Raw genomic sequence first — 25,408 nt, forward strand, 5'->3', positions numbered from 1 at the left:
GATTAACGTGGGGTTGGGTAGGACTTAGCTGCTCTAGTAAAAGTTGACTGCCCCATCTGTATGCTTCCTTTATTGAAGAGCAGAAGAATTGCATCTTCCACACTCAGGCTAAGCAAAAATGGGCAGTTCACATGTAAGTAGTTATTTAATTTAAATTGTCAAGGATGCAACAATTTGCTGGTTTTATTTTTATTAATTTTCATTTTAAATGACATTAATACAGCTGCAAATGAATATTTAAGATCAAAATCTACTTTTAAGTGTGGGTTGGAAACTTGTATGCAGCCGGTAGCATTGCTTAGTTGCAGTACATGCATAATGAAACTGTTATTGTAATGAGTGCTTTAATGCTTATTGTGGCTTAGTTAAAAAGGCCAGCACTTTAATTTTGAGGTAGAGAGACGATGTGTATGATGTCATGGGAAGACTAATCTTAGTTTAGCAAATTTATGTTGGAACATTCTGAACACTAAAATAATTCCCTAAAGATGTAGGAAAAACTTCCTGTCCCAAAGGCAAGCACTTTCAAAATGTGGCTGTTTATCCCAGGGACAGGATTAATCTCAAAGTGCAGTGCTCACAGAAGGGCCTGATTAAAATCTATATGTCAGGATTTACTACATCAAATTAACTTGAGTTTCAACTGAGTCAATTTTGGCTAACGTTTGGGTGTTTAATAATAGCTATCTAAATCTTCATAAAGATATTTAACCTCAAAACAACCTGATGATCAAAAGTTTGTGTGTGGTAGCTGTGAATGATCAGTCCTTCTGAAAGTTAAGGAGCTTGTGCTGAAGAAGTTCAGAGGGTTTAGCTCCAATTTTAAAACTAATTAAAGGCAGTATTTATTCAGCAGCACATTTTCTCCTTGAATGCTGACAACCTGCAGTTTTACAGCATGTGTCAATAGAAGGCAGCCTGTTTGCTGATACAAGCTAATGTTACATTAGTTTCTCTAAGATTTGTATTATTTTATTACATGACTGTTTTTTTTTTAATTCAAATTCAGCAAGGCCTTGAGAGATGCCAAGCATCTGCTGCTTTTGGACCAGCTCTCCAAGACATTTTCTTGGGCACACTGAGCAAGAGACCCTATGCCATTTGCATAAAGCTCCAGCTATTAAGCCAAGGAGCTTTCTGTCTCCCTGTGAAAGGGTGGGTGGTTCTATCCTTTTGTAGACTGTTTGCTTGCATAAGGGGAGAGAAGTGAGCAGTTCAGTCAACCTATCTTTGCATAGGAAACAAGGCCAAGGCGGCTTCTGCTGCTCAGCCCTGTGTGTCGACATAAGCATACATTGTAGGGTTGCCAGCCGGCATCTCCTCTGACCCTGGAGTATAGGATAGTACACTGAATGCAGTGTAGAGCAAGCATACTCAGTTCAGTTTTAAACTAGCCACTAGTGAAAAGAAATCACAACACTGCATCTCAGGCAGGTTTAGCAGTTGTATGAGCTCCAAGCTGGACTTGGTGGCTTAGATATAGGCGCAGTACACCAGAGTTGTGCCATAGGCTTCAGTGCAAAGAGGTGTGAGCCCATGTTGATGAAAATGCCATGATTCAGCCCATGACTCATCTGGCAATTGCATCATTCTGCATTTGTCCCTAGGAAATTCCAGGTAACCTTGGAGAAATGCCTGCATCTGTATCAGAGAACTGCTTCTGGAACACCCTGAAGATACTAAGTTCTTAACAGAGCTTTTCAGCTGAAGTTTTTTCTTTCTCCTAGTGGCGTGTTTTGCAACCACATGTTCACGAGTGTCTTGTGTATTGTGTTTTTTAAACCTCCAGAGCAAGTCTTACAATCTCTCAGAGGATATACGGAAAACAGCCGTAGGGACTACCAGTTTGTCAGCAGATGAGCCAGTAAGCACTTCTCTCATGAAGGATGAACGGGGCACAGTGGTGTTGCAGCATCTGTTGCTGTGGTTGATGGTGGCTTTGGGGGACACTGCAGTGCGCATAGGCAGCTCCTCTTGCATGGTCAATACTGGCACTAGAAAGCTGGGGAAAACTGGATGGTTTCATTTGGTTGAATATTGCATCTTTTCCAAAATTTTGTCTGCTTTCAAATTTCAGAAATGAGATTTTTTTTGATAGCCCAAATTCGCTGCGAGAAATATAAAATGAAGCAAACAAGTATTTTATTTGGTTAAATGGATTTAGGCTTTAAACTTTCTTTTATTTCAAAACGTCATTGTTAAATGAGGTTTTCACTGAAAGCTAAGCATTGTTCAAAGAAAAGTTTCCATTACGGGGATGTTTAAATGGAACTTTTCACTTTTTGATATGTCATTTGATATGTCATTGAGACATATCAAAATGTCTCATTTTAAAATGGAGCTTTCACCAAAATTAATATCTCTGTGAACATGGTAATTTGAACCAAAGTATAAAATTTTACTGAAAAAAAAATGCTTTCAACAAAAGATTTCCAACCAGCTCCAAAATGTACCTTTCTCTTAGAAACTGAGCTCTCAATTAAGAGGTGTAACTGATGCGACATTACCACTCCTGCGTATTTCCACATGCTTTTTGCTCTCTGAACTTGAGCCGGTGGCTTTTTTCCACAATCAGCGTTTTTGACTGCACATCCTTAGAGATTTAAAGTCTGTAGTTACCCTCTCTGTTTGCAGTCTTGCATCAAGCTTACCTGTACTTCTGCTGTCTTCAAATTACCACAAGCAGAATCAATCCACCTGAAAATCTGGGTAGCTGCTCTGCTGTAACTGAGGTGCTTTGGGGACTTTTTGGCAATAGCAACAGTGATTTTGATGATATGATGGTTTGAAAAGTTTGATGGATTTTGACTTTTTGTGGATTTGTGTAATTGTTTTTTAATCTTCTGTCTCTGAAGAATCCAAGAAGACTCTTCATGCATTATTCTGTTGTCCTCTGTGATGTCTGTGACTTGAATGAAGCTGGGGGTGGGCGAGTTCTGTTTTTAATTTAAACCACTATTTCAGATTCTCTGGGATTCCCTTAAGTTATATCTTCTCATTGTAAAGCAGCCCAAACCTTCTGCCAGGGAGGACTCGATAATGTAGAGTCAGGTGGCAGCTTGTTGTGAGCCAGAGTTTGAGAACTTGAAGGTGAAAAAGTAAGTATAACATGGAATCATAGAATCACAGAATGGTTTGGGTTGGAAATGAGCTTAAGGATCATCTAGTTCCACCCACCCACTCTGCTGTGGGCAGGGACACCTTCCACTAGAGCAGGTTGCTCCAAGCCCTGTCCAGCCTGGCCTTGAACACTGCCAGGGATGGGGCAGCCACAGCTTCCTTGGGCAACCTCTGCCAGTGTCTCACCACTCTCACAGTAAAGAACTTCTTCCTTATATCTAACCTAAATCTCCCCTCTTTAAGTTTAAACCCATTACCCCTTGTTCTGTTGCTGCAGTCCCTGGTGATGTCTCTCTCCACCATCCTTGTAGGCCTCCTTCACATATTGGAAGGTTGCTATGAGATACAACCTGAAGAATGTACCTGCCTCTTAGGCATAGGCTCACAAACACCACAAGGACCTCTGTGTTGCCTATGGACATTTCTATCTTTGTAGAAATGTTTCCTTAGTACAAGTATTACTTACCACAGTGTGATTTTATTATCTCATCTCAAAGCTCATTTGCTATTTGTTACTTCACTGGGCAATTGCTATTTGTTACTTCACTGGGCAAACCAATTATTCAGTGACAGTGGATCCTTGTTCAAGTCCCTGGCCATAAGCCCACAGTCTGCAGAAGACAGAAACACCTTCTTGTTCAAAGCACTGGGGAAGAGCTGAACAAGTCAGAATATGCCAGTTTCCAACCATTTTAGTTATCATTATTCCTAATGGCCCAGGATACAAACTGTTTTCCAATCAGGCATTATAGTCAATAAAATAAAAGTAGACAAGTCAACCCCCAGTGTAACAGAGAATTATTCCAGACTTGAAATTCTAGATTTGTCCTAGGTGAATAAAGCCATTTTTTACCACTTTTGTTTTTCTGCTTCTATTTGCAAGACAAGTACTAAAAGGACTTGACTCATGTTTAAACACAGGCATGGTATCTCTGGAGATCTCTGGTGTCCTTTTCTGCCTCAGCTTCAGCTGCCACATCAGGGGAGTCAGGTCCCTGTCAGCCCTGTGTTGCCATGCAGATGCCAGGTGCTCTGGCACATATCAAAGGTGTCTGTATTTAACCATCCGGATTGAGCCCCCTGGAAATAAAAGCTGCAGTTTTGCAACTTCAGCATTCCCAGTGCATGGTACCTTGGTAGCTAACTCTGGTTTTAAAAGTAATCTGTGTTAAGGAGTTCCACCAGCCACAGGAAGGTTTGAACACGTTAAAACTGGCCAGTGTCAAACTCAGCCATGAGAGAACTGCCCCCCCCAGCTTATTTTTTTCTCTTAATTGTGGACTTCTCTATCATGTTGATTAGTGTGAATAAATGGAATGCATAAAAAATTAGCCATAAGGTATTATGAAATGATATTTTACCAGGTACTTGGAAACAGGAGTTGTAGGAGAGAGGTGGGTTTAATTTTGCCATTTGAGTAACTGTCAGAGCAATTACCTTCATTGTTGCCAATTGTTTGTAATAGGAAAAAGTAAATGCTACTAATTCTATTAGGATCTTCTTGTCACTGTAGTTTAATCTCAGATGTAGAACATAAGGTTAGTTGCACACCTCCGTTTGGAAAGAGTCACTGAGTCATTGCAAAGGCTGTTGAATAATAAAGTCTGATCTACATGACTTGCATATATTCTATTATCCAGTATTGGCTTCATATAGAAATTGGTTTATTCCTCATAGCAACAAACTCACCCAACAGTACATGTTGCTGTTGTACAGCTGTTAGACCTAAAACAGCAGTGAGGATCTGGGAGAGTGGCAGCCTGCCTGGCAGATGGCGGGTGGCATTCAGAGACACTGATACCATTCTCTGAGCAGTCAAAGAGGCAGATGGCAATTTTCCAGGTACATATTGTGTTTGACTGGGAAAATTACTCGAGCAGACAAAAATGACAGGTATGTTCTACAAAACAACAAAGGAAGGAACCTTGTGGTCGAAAGGACACACACAGTCCTTAAGGTAGCATTTGCCAATTGACATAAGTCAAATAGGTGTTTAGCAGCCCCACCTTTTTATTACCATGGAACAAACCCTGGTGCTTGCTGATACTGCCCCGTTGCCAACATGCCACAGCTGTTTGCTTCTGTTTGATTTTAAATCTTAGTGCCCATCTACCCTGACCTGTGTGCTAAAAGCCTTTACATTTCACATAAATTCCTACCAGAATAATTGCACCCAACTGTTTGAATTTCACTGAAGAACTTGTAGAACATCTTTCTCTGATGCAAGGATGATAGGAGACAGTGAACCCACCATTATCTAATGGCAGATATCCTCACCCCTGAGCAGCCGTTCCCAGTTAGGTGACACCTGACCTTGTGTAGTAGTAATTGTTCTTTTTTTCTTTTAGTTCTCCACTGTATTAAAGAGCTCTGATACTTGGAAGCCTTTCTCATGAAATTACCTATACACCAAAATGAAATGGCTTTTGTCTGCTTTTGTCTGCTTTTCTGCCCTTTCTGATTGATGGTCTGGAGCTTTCTGAGCAAGTCACCCTCGTGTCTCCAAGGAATATTTGCAGCCCTGTGCCAGGCTGGCTAACAGAGCCAAGAACAGGGCCTTGCTGTGTGGAAAGCAGCCACAAGTCACAGGGCCCATTGTCTTCGGGCCCTTGTCCATCCCATGGCAAAGCCAGAAGCTTCCAGTTGAGGGGCAATCCTCTGCCTCCAAGAGTTCTTCCACCCTCAGCTCTGAGGTGTGTGAGACATTTCTCCAGGCTCTTTGCCATGGGTGAGGGAGGTATGCTGCTTGTCAGGCAGGTTGGGTCTTACAGCTGAAGATGTTTTTCCTCCTCTCTGTTGATGTTCATTCCAGTCTCAACTGCATTTTTTACTGACACAAGCAGGAAGATGTATTTTCTATTAGGAATGCATAGGTTTAGAATAGGGTGACGTTATTATCTAAGAATAATATATCTTATGTAGGGGTTGGAGACTGTGACAGTTCTTGTTAAACTCATACTTTCTGCTGTGATCCAAAAATTTACCCAGTTCAAAGGGGCCTAAGGTATAAAAAAATCTTTGGGACTGGCAATGTCTGATTAGTAAATCAGACTATTGAGGTACAAAGCTAGCACCATGCTTTCAGTCCATCTTTGAAAGCAGATCAGAATCAAAATACAGCAGCCTACTCCCATGTTTGTTCTTATGTTTTATTCTTAACACACGGAAATGCTTAAAAATGAGTGATGAGATTTGGGCTGTGATTAGGACTATCCCTTTGGGTGAAAGTTCAGAGTTTGTTCTGCTAACAGGATGTTACCCTGCCAATGTGCGATACACCAGAAGACTAAGACCACAAGATCGAAGACAATATTCACCCCTTTTCTTTTCCTGCCCGGTACTGTTAGCCTAGTTAACCTTGAATTCCAGTTGCATTGTGCTTCATTAAAGGCTCCTGCCAAGATAAACAATTCATTCTGAGTGTACTGATAAAAAATTCATCATGTGGGTGCTCATTTGCCGAAAGCTGTCTTCTGTGATCCTAGTATATTAGATACAATTTAACTAACAAGATGAGCGCTCCAGTCCCATAGTTTATTATGCTAACAAGGTGAGTACCTGGTTTGGTACCTTTCTTGGTAGACAGAGAGAATAAATCTTCTTCACACAAAACGAGAAATAGAGAAAATCCTAGAACTGGAAGGCACCTTGAGATGTCAGCTCACTTATTTATTGCCTACAGCCAGATCAGCTCTGCCCCAACCAGTCCTGACAGTGCTAGCAGTGCTGAGAGGGAGGAGAACTGGTTCATTACTTGGAGAGGAGGTTCCCCGAAGGTCTTTGAGCTGGTGACTCAGTGACTGTGTGTGATGAGAACTGAGAAATCTCCACAGGCTCCACAGCTTCCTCTCTGTGATGGGTTTTCAGTTTGTTTTTCTGGCACTCCTGTGCTCACCTTTGGGACATTATGGATCGTTTGGGGCTTGGCTTCTTAAAGAAACAGGATGCATGACACTGCAGTATGTATATATGTTACCTTGGCTAAAAATATTTGAACCCATTAGGCAATTTTTAAGTCAATTTATCAGCAGGATGTTACAATACATGAAAGTATTAGTGTCTGTTACGTTCCTTGAAAATCTTGAGAAGAGACTGTATTAGAAATCCCTAAACAGAAGACTGAGGCATGAGCTCAACCCTTATTAGACACTAGAGAATCCACACAGTACTGGGCCATTATGACTGCACACGTAACAGGAATTCTATCTTCAGCTGCCGTAGGCAGTAGAGGCAACAAAGTCAGCCAGGCAGGAGATGTAAACCTGTGGGAGACCAGGCAAAGGGGTTTCTGGTGCTCACCTGCTTGGTAGAAAGGACAGCGCAGGTTGCTGCCACATAGAACTGGTTTATGTCATTCTTTTGAAAACCTCAGTTTCCTCCAATGCATTTTTGCTAACTTAATTAAACATGTGTGAAGAATAAGAAAACTGGTGAAATAGCTGTGGCATGATTCTGTTGCCCGCCATCAGCAACCACCCACTCTCAGGTATGTGAGACATCCACACCAAGTTGACAGATGAGAGTCCAGCAAGAGACCACTCATTTCTGACCAGCAGCAGGCAGCTTACCCAGGGGCATCTCTAACCCAGGGGCTATCTAATAGGACCAGATGCCTATCTCTGGACAACTGAATACTACCCTGCCTTTCATTCCAGACCCCATTCATGCAGGAGTCTGTGCTGTGAAGAGCACGGCTGTGTCAGTCTGCACCTTCTGTGTGCTGCTGTTTTGACATTGAATTTTTATTTCTCTTAAGCTGAAGAAAAATGAAAACAGCAACCAAAGAGAAGCTTGAAATTAGTCATACACTAAGCAAAGCATATAAAATGGACCTGTCAAAAGTGAAGACTGGGGTAGGCACTTAACATCCTTGGATCAATCCAGCCCTTTTTGAGCTCTGCCCATAGCTATCAGACTTGCATCTCAAGTGCTCTGGTCAGCAGCTACACTCCTGCTGACTCTTCCTAGTGATTTGCTTGTAAGGATCTGTCTGCATTTATCCATGTGCATTATCAGCATCGATCTGTGTTAGAACTGCAGTGGGTGAGCACTGGAAGCATCATCCCGAGAAGCTGCCCTTTCTCTTGTTTTCATAGAATCACAGGGTCACAGAACGGTTTGGATTGGAAGGGCCCTTACAGATCATCTGGTTCCAAACCCCTTGAAGGGACACCTTCCACTAGACCAGGTGGAAAATGAAGCCCTGTCCAACCTCGCCTTGAACACTGCCAGGGATGGGGCACACAACTTCTCTGGGCAGCTTGTGCCAGGGCCGCACCACCCTCACAGGGAAGAACTTCTTCCTCATTTCTAATCTATACCTCCCCTCTCTCAATTTAAAGCCTTTCCCCCTTGTCCTGTCCCTACCTGCCCTTGTAAAAAGTCCCTCTCCAGATTTCTCATAGGCCCCCTTCAGCTACCGAAAGGCTGCTCTAAGGTTTCCCTTCTCATCTCCAGGCTGAACAGCCCCAACTGTCTCAGCATGTCTTCATGTGGGAGGTGCTCCATTCCCCTGATCATCAAAGAACAGTCTCCAAATGCTCCTCTAAGCATTGCAGACCATCTTCAACTATAAACTCATCCTACATCTCCTTAAAGGCAAATGTAATTTACAATAGGAAAAACTACTTTACAACAAGGTGGAAGTGTTAATTTTAGATTAGTTACACTCTATCCAGTTTAACAGAAATAAGTCCTTGGCAGTTCTAGGCAAAGCTGCAAGGGAAAATGATTGCTGTATAGAATATGCTTGAGTGAGGCAAAAACTGTTCAAGCTAAGGAATACTGTTGGCATTAAAAACACATGGACACAGGCCATGAATGCAGCTAGGCTGGAAGTGAGATTTCTTAACACCTGAACTCTGGTTGCACTGATTAATACAGAAGTATTGGAGAGAAATGTAGAAGAAAACAAAGTGACTGAGTAGAGGGAGCTGGACCAGTTTATGAAAGGAAGTTCCCTTACATCCTATATTCACCTGCAATATTTGTATTCAGTCTGTCCACCTGATATTTCAGACTCCACACCATGCTATCACCAAAATTGCTACAACACTTGCAAGTCATTAACCACTCAAATCGAAGATCCTAACTCTACACCAAGAACTATAGTGAAGTGATTCTGCCATAATTTTGAAAGAAAAAGGCTTACAAGTTAGAAATGGCATTGAGCATCAAATTCTTTTGTCATTTATCCCTTGCAGGAACACCAACTTGTCAAAACGCACAAGGCAGGAAGCAAGTCAGTTCTGAGACAGCTCTCCCTCTCCTGCATGGGAAAGCTGTATCAGTGGGAAAGATCAAGGTTGGGACCCAGCAGGTGGTGAATTTTAACCAGGGCTTTCCAGATGACTCAGGAGTTGGCCTTGACAGTCACCCAGCGTATCAGCTTTCCTATCTTAAAGCTGATGCTAGTATTGCTAGTACTATGATATCCCCCAGGCACATCATTTAATGTTTTACAGTTATTTATTTGAAGATAGAGGCTTCAGCAGAGCTGACCCAATAGATTCCTTTGGTGCTTTAAAACAAACATGCCCTGAAAATCATTAAGAATCAGGTGTTCCTTCCCTTCCATGTGATTTTCCCGTGAATTGTCTTTTGTTATTTATGTCTTTATGAATCCTCATAAATCCACAATGTTATTTCAGTTGCTGATGCTACCATCTTCCTGCCTTTTGCAGCTGTGTTATAGACAAACACAACAGCTACACCTAGGAGTTAGAGATTCACTAAAACCTGAGCATAACCGATCAGCCATCAAGGTGTAAGAGAGCAAACCACTCTTTCAAAGTCCTATAATGACATTACAAGAATGAGGTGTGTCTGTGCAGGCCTGGGACAGCAGGAGCTGCATTAGCAGCATTCGTATGAGAAGGTGCCACAGCCCAGCACTGCTAGTGAATAAGGCACTAGCTAGTGAATAAAGCACAGACCAGCTCCTTGCTTTTGGGTGTTTGCATGGGTGTTTCTGTCCAGGCTGAATGACTGAAAAGTGGGATGAAGCCTTTTTCCTCTCATTTCTCACCAGTGCATCACCTTCCCTGGTCAGTAGAAAGTGATTGTGGAGCAACAGTTCTCAATTCATATTATTGGAGTGATCTAGAAACATACTGTTGGGGATCTATAAATCAGAATAGTACTTGGATGCTACAAAGTAGTCAAATCTATGTATTTGATATGTTAGTGCTTTTCTCTGTATTATATGCTCCAGAACAGATTTTCCAGCTGTTTCCCTGGTCCTTACCCTCACAAAGAAATTCCTTGCAAATGACTCTAGAATAATTTCAGTACTGGCTGCCTAACAAAGACAGCAGCATCAACTGTGTGAGTGGCGTGAACATTATCTAAAAGCATGCTAACAGTATAAATAACAATATTTCAATGTCACCATCATTTACTTTATTCAGGTATTGTACCCTGTTCCTGCAAATAGCTTTCTACTTTGCGCAGGGAAATGCAGGAATACTGTCTCTCCAGCTTACAGTGTCCTTTGGGATTGCTCCAGAGGGCATGACACAGATGCAAGTAATTAGGAACACATTAGCCAACATAGTGGTAACTCCAACAGTACTGCCAAGTATATGTTAAAGTATGGACTGAAGTGTTGCAAAACAATTTGCATGTTAAACTTAGTATTACAGAGAGGGGAAAACCATGCTGGCACCAGTGCTGTCTGCAGGACACACTCAATTGAACAGACAGTAGAGCATCCTCCTGAATGCGACTCCATGATGCTCATTGAGTCCACCACATGCTGAGGAGCACCTGGACCACACTTCTTGTGTCAACACCAGCCTGTGCAGCTCTCCAGAGCAGAGGCCCATTGTGCATTCAGTCTTTGCATCCTAGGGGTGTATATCCAGAGTAAACTTCTGTTGTGTTGTGGGATCCCATTATTGTCTTCCGCCAGATTCATCACCCACTGAGTCTGATCAGCTGTCATTGTTTGTTTTGGCATTACAGAGAACAAAGGTGAGGTTTATTCTCACTAGAATGATAATGAGGGTGTAGCAATCAGAAAAGAAGGAGGAAATTAGAGCTGCTTAATTTTCAAGTATGTTGTGCAAAAAAAATTGATCTTTTGTACATGATTCCATCAAAGGAGAAGCATGTACACCCTGTCATAATAGAAAAATGGGAATGCAATTCATTCTGGATAAAGGCAGTGATCAGTGCATCCATTTTCTAACTTTGTGCTTTTCCCCTTCCCATTTGACAAAATTCTGAGAAATTTGAAGACTATTAAATAAAATCTTCCACTATAAAATATTAGTTATTTATATGCATCTATTTCCACCTTGTTTGAAAGGTTTGGAGAAGTGTGTGTGTTGAGCATACAGTAGGATGCACGCTTATAAGCAACATTTGTGGTAATGATGTGGCAATGAAAGTGTTACCTTGTGTGCTAGAGATGAAGAGGAATTATTGCATTGTTGCTGTACCTTACTAATTGTTATTGCTGTAAAAGTAACTTCTGATTTCAGTGGATGGCTGCAGTACAGCAGCTGCCACTAGTAGTAAGTTGTATCCTAGCTGCTAACTGCATTAGAAAAGCCAGGTACCTAAATGGTCTTTATCACAAAGGTACATTGGTAAAGCAGTGTAGGGACTAGATTTGGGTCTTCTCCTTCAGAAAAGATACTTTGTCTTTTGACAGAGGATTCCTTTAACCAGAGCTGTAGTTCTTCCACCAGAGCTAGTAGATCAGCATGAAACTTTTGATGAAGACCAACAGCAGACTTCCAGGCTATAGCTATACTTGTAAATAAAACAGGTTGTTCTCTGGCCAGATGGGTACATGGCAGAGGTTGGCCCACAGCCATATGATGAAATTCTCTTTATCCCACAAGCAGAATGATCTTATGCCTAATGTCTCTCAGGAATTGCCTCTGCCCTGTCGGGTCCCCAAAGACAAGGAGGTTAATCAGCCATTTAACCTTTTCTGCTCTTCAGAAGGCTGGTGGCATTTTCAGAAGGGCATTTAAGCTGTTTTGAAGGAGGACGTCACAAGGACTGCCATGCCCTAGGGTATCATAATCCTTAATTAACAGTGGTGGTGTCAGTGCCTGGAAGCCCTGCAAAGCACGTAGCCTGATCCACATGCTGCTATTTGAGTGGAAATGCCAAAGCACTTGCAGTGCCTACTTAGACCCCACAAGTCCGTGGTGTGCATATAGTTAGTTCTACTTGATTTAAGAGGCTAGGACCTATTTTCAGTATTATTTTAGAGTTTAGGCATTTAAAAGATCTGATTCATCATTACAGGTATTGAGAATGCTGCTGACGTGGTCTCAGATATTTCTACCCTTGTCTGAGAAACAGCAGAATAGAGTATGACAGCATTTCGGCTCTTGTGATTCACAGCTTGTCAGATTAGTAGGAGCAGGCATGGTTTTCTGTTTACATTGATATGTCAGGCTGTAAACTGCCACTGCCCTGTGGACTCTGAGTTATTGTCCTGGATAGGTTTAGCACCGGGTAACCACATATTTTGCCAAAATAAAACCCCAACAACTTTATCACCTTATATATCTCCAATTATCTTGTTTGCATGAATGCATCGATGCAAGAAAGGCTTGCAGGACCAGATTTTATTCAGGTGATTGGGACTGTAAGCTCGTAATACTTAGAAATGTACTTCAGAGACTGGGCCTGGTTCTGTACACATCTGATAAGGCATTTATATTGGCCTATTGTTAAAGTGGTACAAACAAATAATATTTGATTTGGCATTAAGATGCTTAGTATGAAGATATTACCTTTAAATTGTTTGAACAAGCCTGAACTGGCAGAACAAAGTTATATAGGGTCAGCACCGTATGTCATGTGGTGACAACTATTTGTGGACCCATTTTAGGAGCCCTAGTGATAGATGATACAGTATTTCATCAAAGCCCAGTGTGAACTTCATGGTTTAGACGATGTGAACAAAGATCAAGCAAGAACCAGGCCCAAACTGCTGTCATTCAGACTAATGCAAAATTGTTTCCCATGTGTCTGTTTTGCCTCTGTTTTCCTAGTCAGCCAATAAACACCATCACCATGGTTTTGATGCAGACCGAGATGCCAAGAAAATACATAGTGCCTGCAAAGGAGCAGGTAAGAAAGCTCTTGTTCTGTATACAAAGGTCAATTCAAAATTATAAAAAGCATATACATAATCTTAGGGCAAACCAACTGTTCCAGTTTCTTTATGCTTTCTGTCACCTAGTGACTCAAAGAACATGCACACCCATGAGGTTTTATATGATTAAGATATATGGGAAGGGAAGCCAGTTTGTTCCTCAAATACTGGTAGGATCTAGTTTGTTAATTGCTTGGCTGCAGGGGATTGGGGTAAACATGATATTTGCTCCCTGCAATAGGAACATCAAGCTAAGACTCTTATGACAGTCATGGAGTCTAGCCAGTCAGATCAGATTAAGGTCATGGCTATATGTCCTTTCCCAGGCCTTCAAGGACCCATAGAAATACCACCACCTCTGTATGTTTGTCAGAGCTTAGTGCAACTCCATCATCTGAAAGGAACATATGGTGTGAGAATCTGCACCAATGATTTTTAACCAAGAATACTGGCTTCCACCATCTTCTAAGGTAGTTTGAAGTAAGTTGGCTGACAGTGCACTGATGTGAATGAGGAATGCACAGGGTTCATGGGATGCTCAGGTGCACAGGGATGACCATGTCCAGAAGAGGAAGAACAGCCAGGCAGCACACGAGACCAGAATTAATTCACTTCAGGCATTTGCACAGTAAACATGTATTTAAGCCTTTCTTCCTGGCATAGCACTGACATTCATAACATAACAGCTAGTTAAGTGCTGAACTGTTCCTGTCCTACCAACTGAGCCCCCTCTAGACAGTTCCCCAGGGGACTGTCCTACTGAGGGTTTCACCCCACATTGTCAGGTACAAGTGCTTTTCCTTCTCAAATTGAACCATTCCTTCTCCCTTGGTTCTAAGCAGGAAGAACTGGGCAAGATACCCTAAACTTGTCCTGTAAGTACCTGGTGGTGACATGCAGGGATGGAAACATATCGGCTGTTGCTGAATGCCAATATCATTTGTATTTTTATCATCTCTAGTTCCTTGGAAACTCCTGTTAGTCCCTGCTCCTGAGAGCCTGAGGCGAGGCATGGCATAAAGCCCACTAAGTGGATGCACAGTATAGATGGAAGAGCACATGGAGAGCACTGGGCAGTGTCCACCAGTGTGACACACATGGATCAGCAGACCTGGTATAAGGCTTGATGCCTTTCATCTGCTATCTAAATCCTTTATATGCTATGGGCACTTTGGCGGTCCCCGTCACATACACATTTCAATACTTGTCTTGAAGAAATAATGTGTGAGACAAGCTTCTGGCCGTTAGACACAAGTGCACCAGGATACGTGTTAGTGCAATAGCTACTGTACTGTGTGTTTCAGGCATCCAGGTAACATCGCTGCCATCCTGTCTCTTTAGCCACAAACATAACGAATGCCTTCAGGCAGCTTTGTTCAGTGCAAACATCTGAGGGCAAGAAAAGTGCAACAGCAAGGTCATTGCCTTTAGTAAGCTGTTTCCATCCATTGCTTAAGTTACATCTCAGCGCTGCCTGAGGGCTTTCTCCTGGAGAGTTCAGCTCCCCTGTGCGTTCCCAGGAGATGTAGCTGCTGTGGTGCCCATGACTAGGGCACCCAATACTACTTCCCTCTCACTTACTTTTGCCAAGCAGAACAGCAGCAGCAGAGTCTCAGACCATGAAGGCTGGTTCCTGCTCCTCTTCCTGACTCGGTTTAGCACAAAGCACACCCCGTTTTGTACAGGCTCTGCAGCCAGGCTGTGGGTTAATGAAGCTGATTTAAACCTACCCCAGACTCTCACCCCACACTGTTCATTCTGCTGTGCCGGCATAGGTGTTTGCATGCTTAATGAACTGGATCTGGTGGCTGATCCCTCGGGACTACTCAAACAAGCTTTGCCACCAAAAATGTATATGTCAGCCCATGGACACTGATTTTAGGAGCAGGTTCTGACCTTCTCAAACAGAAGGCTCAATTCCTCTGATAAAATATAAGCGGCATGAGATGGTGAATTTTATTTTATGGTCTGAACATTGTAGCTGACTACAGTTAAATATATCCTCAAAAGAATCTTAGGTGCTGCAAACCCTGACATTGACACCAGTGGGGATACATGTATAGCAATTTTTTCTCTATAGAGGTCATGTTTTCTCTTCCTCCTGATTGAATGAGTCCTGTGCACAACTTCTTTTTCAGGAACTGACGAAAAGAAAATCATTGAAATCTTGTTGAGTCGAACATCAGGGCAGAGACAACAAATAAAACAGAAATACAAGTCTCTCTATAGCAAGGTATTGTGGAATAAATGGCCTCTCTGTTTCAAACTGTGTACCTGCTAGAAATACAGCCTCCAGGCCTCTGCTTTGGAAAATATCAAAGGCACAGTAGATTTAAGAAGGACACCAGTTACTGTCTGATTCGGCAGTGTATTTTATCTCCTAAAATACCAATTGTATTTCTAATCTTAAGCCTTATGGTCTTCTTGAAATCAGCTTTAACCAGAGCAAGAGCATTTTAATCAAAGCTGACAGAGCTATAAAATAATTCATAACTAAAATGAAATATATTTCAGTTTGTGTTCATCTTCAGCACATTCAGATGAAAAAATTAATGTAAAAGGGAAATTTTAAGTCAGACCAGATGCAAATTCAGAGGAACTGTTTGATCTCACATCATTGTATTTTTGTTGAGTTTAATAGATGCGGAATTGATTTCTTCCAGTGATGAAATAGAATACACATTGTAAAACTAAGAAGTCTCATTGGGCGCTTGATTTCTGGAGGAGGAAATGTAGACTGCCTTAATGATTTTGCATGGAAGAAAAATAAAGCTTCCAATGTATCATTTAGAAAAACATCTGAATCCTGCAGAGTTTATTAAATTGGTATTTTCTTAAGGTCTGCTTGCTCATTAGTCATTAATGTCACTAGTCATTAATAGTTAATAAGACAGGCAGCACTGAACCTGAAAGCCTTCTATATATAAAACAGCAAGCATGATAAAAGATGTTGACTACATAAATGGTAGTTCAGTAATGAGGATTAATAAAAATAGGCATTAGAAATGAGTAAATGCCATGAGACTTCTCAGTTACACCAGCATGTAGCATCCCTTCTTGCTTGCCTGGGCAGCCTGACTCTCTTGGGAAGGAGCTGCAGGTTGTACCATTTCACTTTCCTTCTGCCTCATGCAGCAAGATTCATGGTGGCTGTTGAAACTACTCCAACACCAATGTCAGCCTCTGACTTGAGCAGACTGAGTGTTCACTCACAATTGTGTAAGAGGGTATTTGAGAACAATAGATTTAGAGCTGGGCTTCTCGTTTGTTGTTCTGAACTTGTCAAGTACTTCCCATACTACAGGAAATGTTAGCTGCAGACAGGGCTTCAAATAAATCATAGGTAGGCATCCTTCTCAGCGTACATGCACCATCGAGCTCTTCTCTGGGTCTTACTAAATTTTGAATTAAGTAGATCATAGGAAGGTTGATTTACCTATCTATCTATCTATCTATCTATCTATCTATCTATCTATCTATCTATCTATCTATCTATCTATCTATCTATTTTGGTGGAAAAAATGCTGATCACGTGGCACCAAAGCACTTCTAGAATCTGATGTTTTTTCCAATAAATCAGTTTTAACCAAAACTGGAAGTTTGGTAGGTTTGATCCATTCTGCTGCAGCTCTTTCAAAGCAGGAACTTGCTGTGTTGTGTTTCAGACTGTTAAGCTTTTAAACACACTGGGTTGCACTTATTTAAACAAGTAAGAGGAAACTGGACTGATATCAGCTGGTATTTAAAGACAGGGCAATCATTTAATCCAAACCAAAAAAAAAAAAAAATAGGGAATTTATTATAAAAAAGTCTATGTATTGAAAAGATTTTTTATGGTTTTGTCCCTTTTTAATACAGATGCAGCTTTGAAATCATTAAATTCCGCCCCCCCCCCCCCTCCAAAAAAAAAAATAAGAAAACCTATAATCCCACCTCAGCTTTTTCACTAACCCTTCTGACTGTCCCCACAGGATTTGGAAGAGGTCCTGAAGGGAGAGCTGAGTGGGAGTTTCGAGAAGGCTGTGCTGGCTCTGCTGGACCTGCCCTGCGAGTACGAGGCCCGGGAGCTTCGGAAGGCAATGAAGGGTGCTGGGACGGATGAGTCGCTGCTGATTGAGATTCTCTGCACACGAAGCAATAAGGTTGGGACACCACATATGACCTTCCTTAGGTAGCAGGGCAAAGAGTTCACCAAGAGTATCCCCCCAGGAGGAGGAGGAAGGAATCAGACCAGCTCCTGTGGCTGAAACTGTTGTTGTCAGTAGCAGCAGTAAGGTTGCCATACCAGGAGTTAACAGCAATATAGAATAGTAGAATCATAGAATAGTTAGGGTTGGAAAGGACCTTAAGATCATCAAGTTCCAGCTCCCTTTCCATGGGCAGGGACACCTCACACTAAACCATATCACCCAAGGCTCTGCCCAACCTGGCCAGGGATGGAGCATTCACAGCTTCTTTGGGCAACCCATTCCAGTGCCTCACCACCCTTACAGTAAAAAACTTCCTCCTCATATCCAAACTAAACTTCCCCTGTTTAAGTTTTAACCCATTACCCCTTGTCCTATAACTACAGTCCCTAATGAAGAGTCCCTCCCCAGCATCCTTATAATTCTAATTCCTTCCTTGGTCCTAATTATATCTCCCGTGGATGACACAGAGGCAACACTGCTGATAGAGAAATCCACAGGTGCCTGTAAAAGGGTGCTTTAACACTGTTCTAACCATTCAGGGGGCTCCTGCCAGATATGGGAATGGGATTCTCTTCAAAAAGCCCTTTAGCTTATGCCTAAACACAAATGAAACCAGGGGGACACCTGCATGAGTCAGGCATCCCTTGAAATGCTGTCCTGAACCAGGCTCGGTGTCTTTGCACTGCAGTGAGTCCCACCATGAGAAGGGAATGGTACTTTGGCTTCTCTTGCCTCCATGCCTGCCTCACGCAACTTGGGAATGGTACTGACTTCTTTAAAGAGAGGGGGTGTTTATTTATTTATTTATGTATGTCTTTATTAAATTTATTCATTTAGTTATTTATGGTTTTCCCTTATTTGCCTAGGAGATTGTAAACGTAAAGGAGGCATACAAACGGCGTAAGTAGACTTGTCTTTCAAACACCTTCATTTAAAGCCTTTATCACTGGGTGAACACTCACAAAATCTTTTATTCTCCACAGTCTTTGACAGGGATCTAGAGTCTGATGTTAAAAGTGACACAAGTGGCTCCCTACGGAAGATATTAATCACTGTGCTAGAGGTAAGGCTGGAGGCTTTCCTCTTATGCTGCTGCCTGACAGAGATGTTTCCTTTATCCTGCCTACCCTGAGTAATTATAATAAGTATTAGCTGGTATTTGTAATAATGTGTGGTATGCAATATAATAATGAGGTAATCATAGTAAGCAAACTGCATTCTTAAGAGCCTTCTATCTCTATAGCTTTTAATATATAAAATTTTAATTTACAAAATCAGAAGTAATTATATAAATTCTGATACTTTGTAGACAACAGCATTATTTAATTATTACTTATAGCATGGTAATGGCTAGAATACCCATTCAAGTTCATGGCTTCATTATGCTGAAGTCTGTCCAAGTCCTGTAAAATCTGATTTCCGTCTCAGCTGAGGATTTTACAGTTCTGAAAGATACAGAACAAGTAAGAAAGCTTGCTGTTGTGTAGTTTTCTATTCACCAAAAAAAAAGCAGATTTACCATTAGAACACACTTTATCCACCTACCTGAAACAAACAAATAGGTTCTTAAAGACACAGTATAGGACCAAGAGATTTTCGCCGAGGCTGGACAGCCATGAGTGGCAGGGTGTGTGGGATAGGGGTAGGATCACACCTAGAAATGCAGCATGGTGGTCAGTCTGATCAGACGGCCACGAGAAATTGAAAGATTCAATAAGCAGAAGCTTTAAAGATCTAACAGACACATCACTGAATACATCAGAGTTAGATTCCCATTCTGGAAAGCATTGATACAGCTTTCTTCAGCCTCTTGGGGTATACTTTCCAGAGCGTTATTCATACAATAAATTCATAAAATAAATACATATTATTCATAGATGGTTTTCATAGATTAGTCCTTCATATTTTCTACCAGGAATCCCAGTGTAAGTGAATTCTCAGAGTATACAGGTCAGTCAGAAAAATATTTTGTAGTTATCAGGGTATACCCAGCACCATGAAAACCATCAGCACTTCACTGCAGGTACTGGGAACCTTCTGCAGTAGCTGGATGTGGTGCAGCAGCTGCTTTCCTGAGAAACATCATGGTTTGAGCCCAGGGTGCTGGACATACCCAGTAGCTCAGCTCTTTTGGGGCTGTGTTGGAACATCCTGCCCAGCTCTGTTTGTACATCTCAGCCCCATTCCCACCCCAGCATCTGGCTGCATATGCTACCACTTCCCACCAGTGTAGAAATAACTGAAACAAATGGCAGAAAGCAGAACCAAAGAACAAGCTGGGTGAGAAGGGACCTCTAGAGCTCCTCTAGTCCATCCCTCCTCAAAGCAAGCCTAACGCTGAACTCAGATCAGGTTTTCCTCTGACTTTGTCTTCTGCTCTGGACACATGGTGGCTGAGGGGGAAGCAGGAACACCCATGGGATGGCAAGGAGCCTTGGCATAAGGGGAATGGACCAGTAGGCCATGCTGCCACAGGGGAGCATCCACAGGGTATGGACCATGCCACCCCGACAGTCCCTTCCTGCACCAGAGGCATCAGAGTTGCAACCTCATTAGCACCCCAGCACACAGCAGATGAAGCTGGAGAGAAACCTTACCATACAGGCTCCATCCATCTCTAAAGCCAGCAAAGCCACGAGCTGCGGTAAACACGAGCACACCATTCAGAGCTGTACCAAGCCCCACTGAGCCCCAGTACAAGGCAATTGTCAGCAGATGGCAGCAGAGCTATAACGAGAGTACTCGTGAGGCCATAAACTGACAATCTTCTTTTCCACTGCGAAACATAACCGGGGATTGATCTGGTTTTTACGGTCGTGTCCTTTCCTGTAGGCAACCCGAGATGAGACCCAAGATGTCAATGAAGAGCTCGCCATGCAAGATGCCACAGATCTCTATAAAGTAAGTGCAATTGTGGAAAAGTCCCTGTTTGCCCCATGCTGTGCAGCAAAGGCAACCTTGGGGTGACTATATGCACCATGCACAGGGGTGATGGCAGTGTAAGAAATGGGCAAGGGGGGCACGGGCTGGAGCTTGGTGAATCAAGGGTTCTGGCTGACTTTTTGTCTCTACTGTGAATAAACAAGTGCTTCAAAGAAATAATGTGGAATCTTTAAGGCAGGAGAAGGCCGCTGGGGAACAGATGAGCTGGCTTTCAATGTGGTCTTAGCAAAGAGAAGCTATAGTCAGCTGAGAGCTACTTTTCAAGCCTATGAGAAGGTGAGTTATTCTCTTCCACGATGTGGGTTGCACAGAGCCTGACATGTAGTTTGCAGACCCTACAATGAGATGTAATGATCTTAAGGGTCTTTTCCAGCCTAAATGATTCTGTGTAGAGCAGATGATCCTTCCTTTGCCATTTTAAAACTTCCTGAATGCTTTAAGGATCTTGGAAGACATTTTTATACAAGTGGATCTTGATCTTATGGAAGTAGGGGATAAAAGCTGTGTTTTCTGCCAGTGAAGAGCCTTCATAACCTATACAACATCCAGCCAAAGAAATGTTACCATGTTGTTCCCTTCCCACAGCAGCTTGATGCTGGTTGTCCCCACTCCTGCAGGAGGACCAGCAAAGGTCAGGTTCACAAACTCCTGCCCTGAAGCAGGGGTTTGCTTTTCTGGTCTTTTCCTCTCCAACTCCAAATCAGAGCCTGTCAAGGTCTCTCCTCCTGATCCCCCTGCTTCACACGCTTGTATTGGCTGGGCAGAGGCACATCTGCCTCTTTCTCTCTGCCCATGCTGGACAGACAACCTGTGCAGGTATTTTGCTGTCTTCAAACAAAAGGCAAAGCAGGCAGCAGGATCCTGTTTGGTTCTTTTCCCTGTGTTACACACCAGGGGCATCTTACTCTTGCCTGGGCCTCCAGTGAGACCTTCACTGAGACCTCTCGCATGGAAATGACCCAAGAAAGTCAAAGCAATGGGAGATCCAATGACTTCTCCTGCAGTGAGATGGAAGCTCAGCAGTGACATTTATTCCCAGGAGAGTGTACCCCTCCAGCTTCTGGCTCATAGTCCTGAACTTCCCAATGATGACTTGGAGATTCATCAGAAAACTGTAACCCTTGGCACCAAACATGAAAAATCTCCAGTCAAGGCCATATTTAAGTGTCAGCATAATAAGGAACCCATAGCTGGAAAAATGTTTGTAGCTTAATCCAAGTTTTGGTTTGTTTTTGGCAGGAGAACAAACCCAGTCACTAACTGATACTCCCTTGGAGTGGCCCAAACCATGGGGGTTCAGCTAAATGCTCTGATAGCCAAACTACCTTGGCTTTTTGATTCCTAAAACCAAGCAGATCAGGTTGCCCAAACTGATCCACCACATCCTGCCTGGCTGTACTTGAAGTGGGCCAAGATTAGAGCCATGCAAACATCAGTCCTCCTCTGCAGCAGAAAGATAAATAGGGAAGATGTAAACCAGGTTGGGGACTCGCAGAACTTAAGCCTTAATCCTCAGAAGGTACCTTGAATGTGTACTTCCCAGCTTTGACCTAAAACCATGCAGGGCCAACCTGGTAGGCAAACCAGAGCAAAGTAAAAGCCTCTGAGGCTCATGAATTTCAGGATAAACTCTGTTTTGAAGTCTGTTTTTCCCCTTTCCTACAGAATAACACAAAAGCTGGGGGACAACTGCAGTGTTTGCAAACTTTCCCTGGGAAGCCAAAGACAATAAGCAACAAAACTTCATAGAGCTGGTAAAGCTCCAAAAATTATCTTCTTTGTGTGGGAGCCATCCAGAGCCTTTGATAGAGGACTTAGAGGAAGCTTGATAACTGGGGGGAGGGGGGGGGTTCACTCAGGAAGAAGCTGCAGCTTCTTTGTCCTAGAAGCCCCCAGATACAATGTGACTGATTGATGTAGGTTATCCATCTCTTAACTGCTGTGCTTTACTTGGATGCATAGACCTTGGTGCCACTGAATCTGTGAGTGCTTATAACAGAGGAGAACTTCCTTTGCCCTTGAATTACTCCCTTGGAAAGCCTCTAAAGGATCTGAATTGGCTTTTTGCCATTGGATCCTAAGTTGGATACTGGTTTTATGGCAATAGGATGGCGTGTACAGACAGCAGCTCTCAAGGCTCCTTTATGTTGTCCTTGTAGGTGTGTGGGAAGGACATAGAAGAATCCATTAAAAGTGAAACTTCTGGAGATCTTGAGAAGGCTTATCTCACTCTTGGTAAGAAAAAAAGTGTCAAGAGCTTTCTTTTCTAGTTCTTGCCATCATCTGACATTGGTTGTGGGGGATCTGTGTGCAGCCTGGTGACAGCCATCGAGATAGACCTAAACTGAGCTGTCATATCTGCCAGGAAAAGAAGAGCCAGTTTCCAGTAGTGATTTGGACCTCTTGGTTTTAGAAATAAAACTGCTAGGCACAACTCTCCATGCAGCTGAATTATTTGCACTCTAACACATGGAGGCCATCTCCAAGCTGCCCGAGGCCATGGCTGTTGATAACTTCCAGTAGATGCCTGGGCATCATCAGAAGAATGCTAGCCAGCCACCACAGAAATGTACAGGGTCTTCAACAGCAATTTAGCACTGGGAATGACTGTGACAGGCATTTAAGCTTGTGTCCTGGCTCTGGTTATCTTACTGGTATTGCTGTTATCCATCTGGATCTGGGCTCTCCCAAATCTTGCTCCTGTGAGCTGTGGAGTGAGCAGCTACCACAAGAATAGATGGGCAAGAGAAACTCCAGGAGGGAAGATGCTCATTCTCATTCATTTCATTTTCACTGTGTAACAAACTTTCCCCATGGAGAAATATATGTCCTGTTCAGATTCCAAGACTTCTCCTTGCATGCTGATAGGGGACCAGTCAGGATGAAAGCCCTACCAGCTTATATGTCTGAGCATAAACTCTAGATAGTTTCCTGTATTTATTCCTTATTTATTTCCTTCTTGTTGAAGATAGATTACAAAGTGTAAATACATAAGTATAATGAAGCCTCTGTCTGTTTTCTATAGTCAGCTGTGCCAAAGACTGCCCAGGTTACTTTGCTACGCTTCTGCACAAGTCAATGAAAGGAGTTGGGACTGATGAAGACACCTTGATTCGCATCCTTGTGACCAGGGCTGAGGTAGGGTACCCTGAGACCTGTCATACCTCACATCAGCTCTGGAAGAAATACAAATGTAGAGGGTATGGAGTGGGTCCTGTAGATCATGTGTTCAGTCAAGCCATCTCAGCCCAGTGACATCAATGCTCACGCTTTTGTACCCAGGCAACTCTAATTTTGATGTTACATATATTTCTGTTCTCAAAAGAACTGAAGCAGAAAGCATGCAGGCAATTTCAAGTGGAGTCAACTGTACCTGGTTAAAACTAACCCATGGGGAGATCTGGCCCCAATAGGATGTGAAAAAGCAAATTCCTAGTTAAGTAATGATAAAGTAGCAGTTCTCAAATTGAGAATTGCCTATGAACATATGTTGCCAATTTTCTCTGATTCCAGCTGGTAAAACACAGATGGGGAGCAGGGAAGAAAAATAAAGAGCCAAAGGAGATAATTGTCATTTGAAAAAGCACAAAACTGCACAAGACATTTGAGAGCTCAAAAACAGTCTTTAAGTCTTCCTTCCTCATAACTTGTGTAGGTTGTCACCCCAGGGCTGTGTCAGTCTTGACATAGAGGAGGAGTTGTTCACACGGATGAGGAGAGCATATTTCTCAATGATGATAGTGTGAGAAAGTAGGCTCCAGGGTAGGCTTTCTGCTGAGGCACGGTCCAATCATGATAACATTTAATACCCCACAGAGATAAAGATCAGGCCTGTGCTGTGGGTGCCTTTTCACAGCAAAGCTCAAGACAAGGCATTTAATTCCCTCCCCATAGTAACCAGAAAATTACTGCTGTGGGTGGAACAAAACTGTCTTTTAGCCACACTCTTGGAAGTGCCTCTTTCCCTGCTTGCCACAATGGAATTGCACTAAGGCTGTGCCTGCACGGCATTGCTGAGCACAGGGCAGAGGTGCTCCTGGCCATGGGTCTCCAAACGGACCCGTACCCCTCCTCATAGCTAGTGCCCCCTCACCACACATGTGAGGTGCTAGTGCCCCCTCACCACACAGGCTTACCTCAAACATGAATGGTAAGCTGAAAGACCTTCGAGATATTTAGACATCCTGCTTTGTCCTCTCCTCCTTCCATTGGGTGCGGTGGACCCCAAGGGTCCAGACCCCCAGGTCTGGGGATCAGACCCCAAGGGTCCTGATAGGAGCAACACGTATTGCTCAAAGCACATCCCACTCTTCTAAAGGGGCTCTTGATGTCTTCTCAGAGCGACCTGCCAGCAGTACAGGAGAAGTTCCAGCAAATGTACAAGAAGTCCTTAGCTGAAGCTGTCCGATCTGATACCTCTGGGGACTTCAGGAAGCTGCTGCTGGCTATTTTGCACTGAAAAGCCATCAGGAATGAAGAGGCATGCTGAGCAGCCACCTCTTGATTAGCTTCCAAAATAGCATTCAAAAAATGTGGCATTAGCACAAAGGAAAAAAATCCAATTTATTTTCTTTCCAGCTGGGAAATGTGTTGCCAAGTAATGCTGGAGTAATGAGGTTTATGTTATGGCTATCTCGCCAAATGTACTTAAGCAATAAAGACCTGTTAAAAAAACCCAATGTAAATTGACCTCTTTGTGTTTGCATATGTGGAAGAATCCTCTGTCATTGTTCCTTCTGGGTGGATTTTTCTTTCTTTCTCTCATTCTGGAGATTATCCCCGTTCTGTCTCCAATCTGATGGGTGCCATGTCATGCCCTTACAATCCTGCCAAGGGAAAATGGATAGCAATTTCTTCTCAGCCCATTATCACAGTTCTTTAAACAACCTGAGGGCTGTGAATTAATGATTTTATTCAGGCCCTGATTAAAGTCCTGCTATCAGTGGGGAAGGTCAGAGTGATTTCCCTGTGAGTTGCCCTCTCAGCATGTCACCTCCTAAATTATTCCATGAAGGAGATAAGGACTTGC

The 25,408-nt window shown here is 42.8% G+C and overlaps 1 protein-coding gene and 2 long non-coding RNA genes across 5 annotated transcripts in view; 1 reads left to right on the top strand and 2 right to left on the bottom strand.

Annotated features, from left to right (window-relative positions):
- Positions 1–25,050, top strand: ANXA13 (annexin A13). 2 transcript variants are annotated; one of them, XM_062627080.1, is made up of 12 exons: positions 25–133; positions 1,790–1,864; positions 13,143–13,221; positions 15,385–15,479; positions 17,218–17,388; positions 18,303–18,336; positions 18,420–18,499; positions 20,269–20,337; positions 20,554–20,655; positions 22,539–22,614; positions 23,405–23,517; positions 24,719–25,050. In XM_062627080.1, exons 1-12 carry the CDS (start codon positions 119–121, stop codon positions 24,836–24,838), a joined length of 1,029 nt encoding a protein of 342 aa, XP_062483064.1. In that variant the 5' UTR covers positions 25–118; the 3' UTR covers positions 24,839–25,050. The 2 variants fall into 2 exon arrangements, with proteins under 2 accessions (XP_062483065.1, XP_062483064.1); XM_062627081.1 differs by lacking the exon at positions 1,790–1,864 and having other exon boundaries at positions 1–133.
- LOC134167916 (uncharacterized) lies at positions 4,617–24,597 on the bottom strand. Of its 2 annotated transcripts, none has more exons than XR_009966332.1 (2): positions 24,516–24,597; positions 4,617–5,020 (listed from the first exon to the last, which is right to left on the bottom strand). It is a non-coding gene; the product is annotated as an uncharacterized LOC134167916 (long non-coding RNA). The 2 variants fall into 2 exon arrangements; XR_009966331.1 differs by lacking the exon at positions 24,516–24,597 and adding an exon at positions 18,982–20,240.
- Positions 24,630–25,408, bottom strand: part of LOC134167914 (uncharacterized) — a 7,935-nt gene continuing 7,156 nt past the window's right edge. Inside the window, exons 3-4 of the long non-coding RNA XR_009966329.1 lie at positions 25,070–25,205; positions 24,630–24,724 (exon numbers count right to left, since the gene is read on the bottom strand). This is a non-coding gene — a long non-coding RNA (uncharacterized LOC134167914). The remainder of the gene's footprint in view (positions 24,725–25,069; positions 25,206–25,408) is intronic.

Source organism: Pezoporus occidentalis, unplaced genomic scaffold, assembly GCF_034315485.1.
Source record: "Pezoporus occidentalis ecotype Australia unplaced genomic scaffold, CSIRO_AGI_Poc_V1 ctg3, whole genome shotgun sequence".
In the NCBI taxonomy this organism is placed as follows: Eukaryota; Metazoa; Chordata; class Aves; order Psittaciformes; family Psittacidae; genus Pezoporus; species Pezoporus occidentalis.

Coding starts and splice junctions, on each gene's coding strand:
- ANXA13 (XM_062627080.1), top strand. Junction 1,865..13,142: donor GTTTGTCAGCAGATGAGCCA/GTAAGCACTTCT, acceptor CTGTTTTCCTAG/TCAGCCAATAAACACCATCA. Junction 18,337..18,419: donor AAAGGAGGCATACAAACGGC/GTAAGTAGACTT, acceptor TATTCTCCACAG/TCTTTGACAGGGATCTAGAG.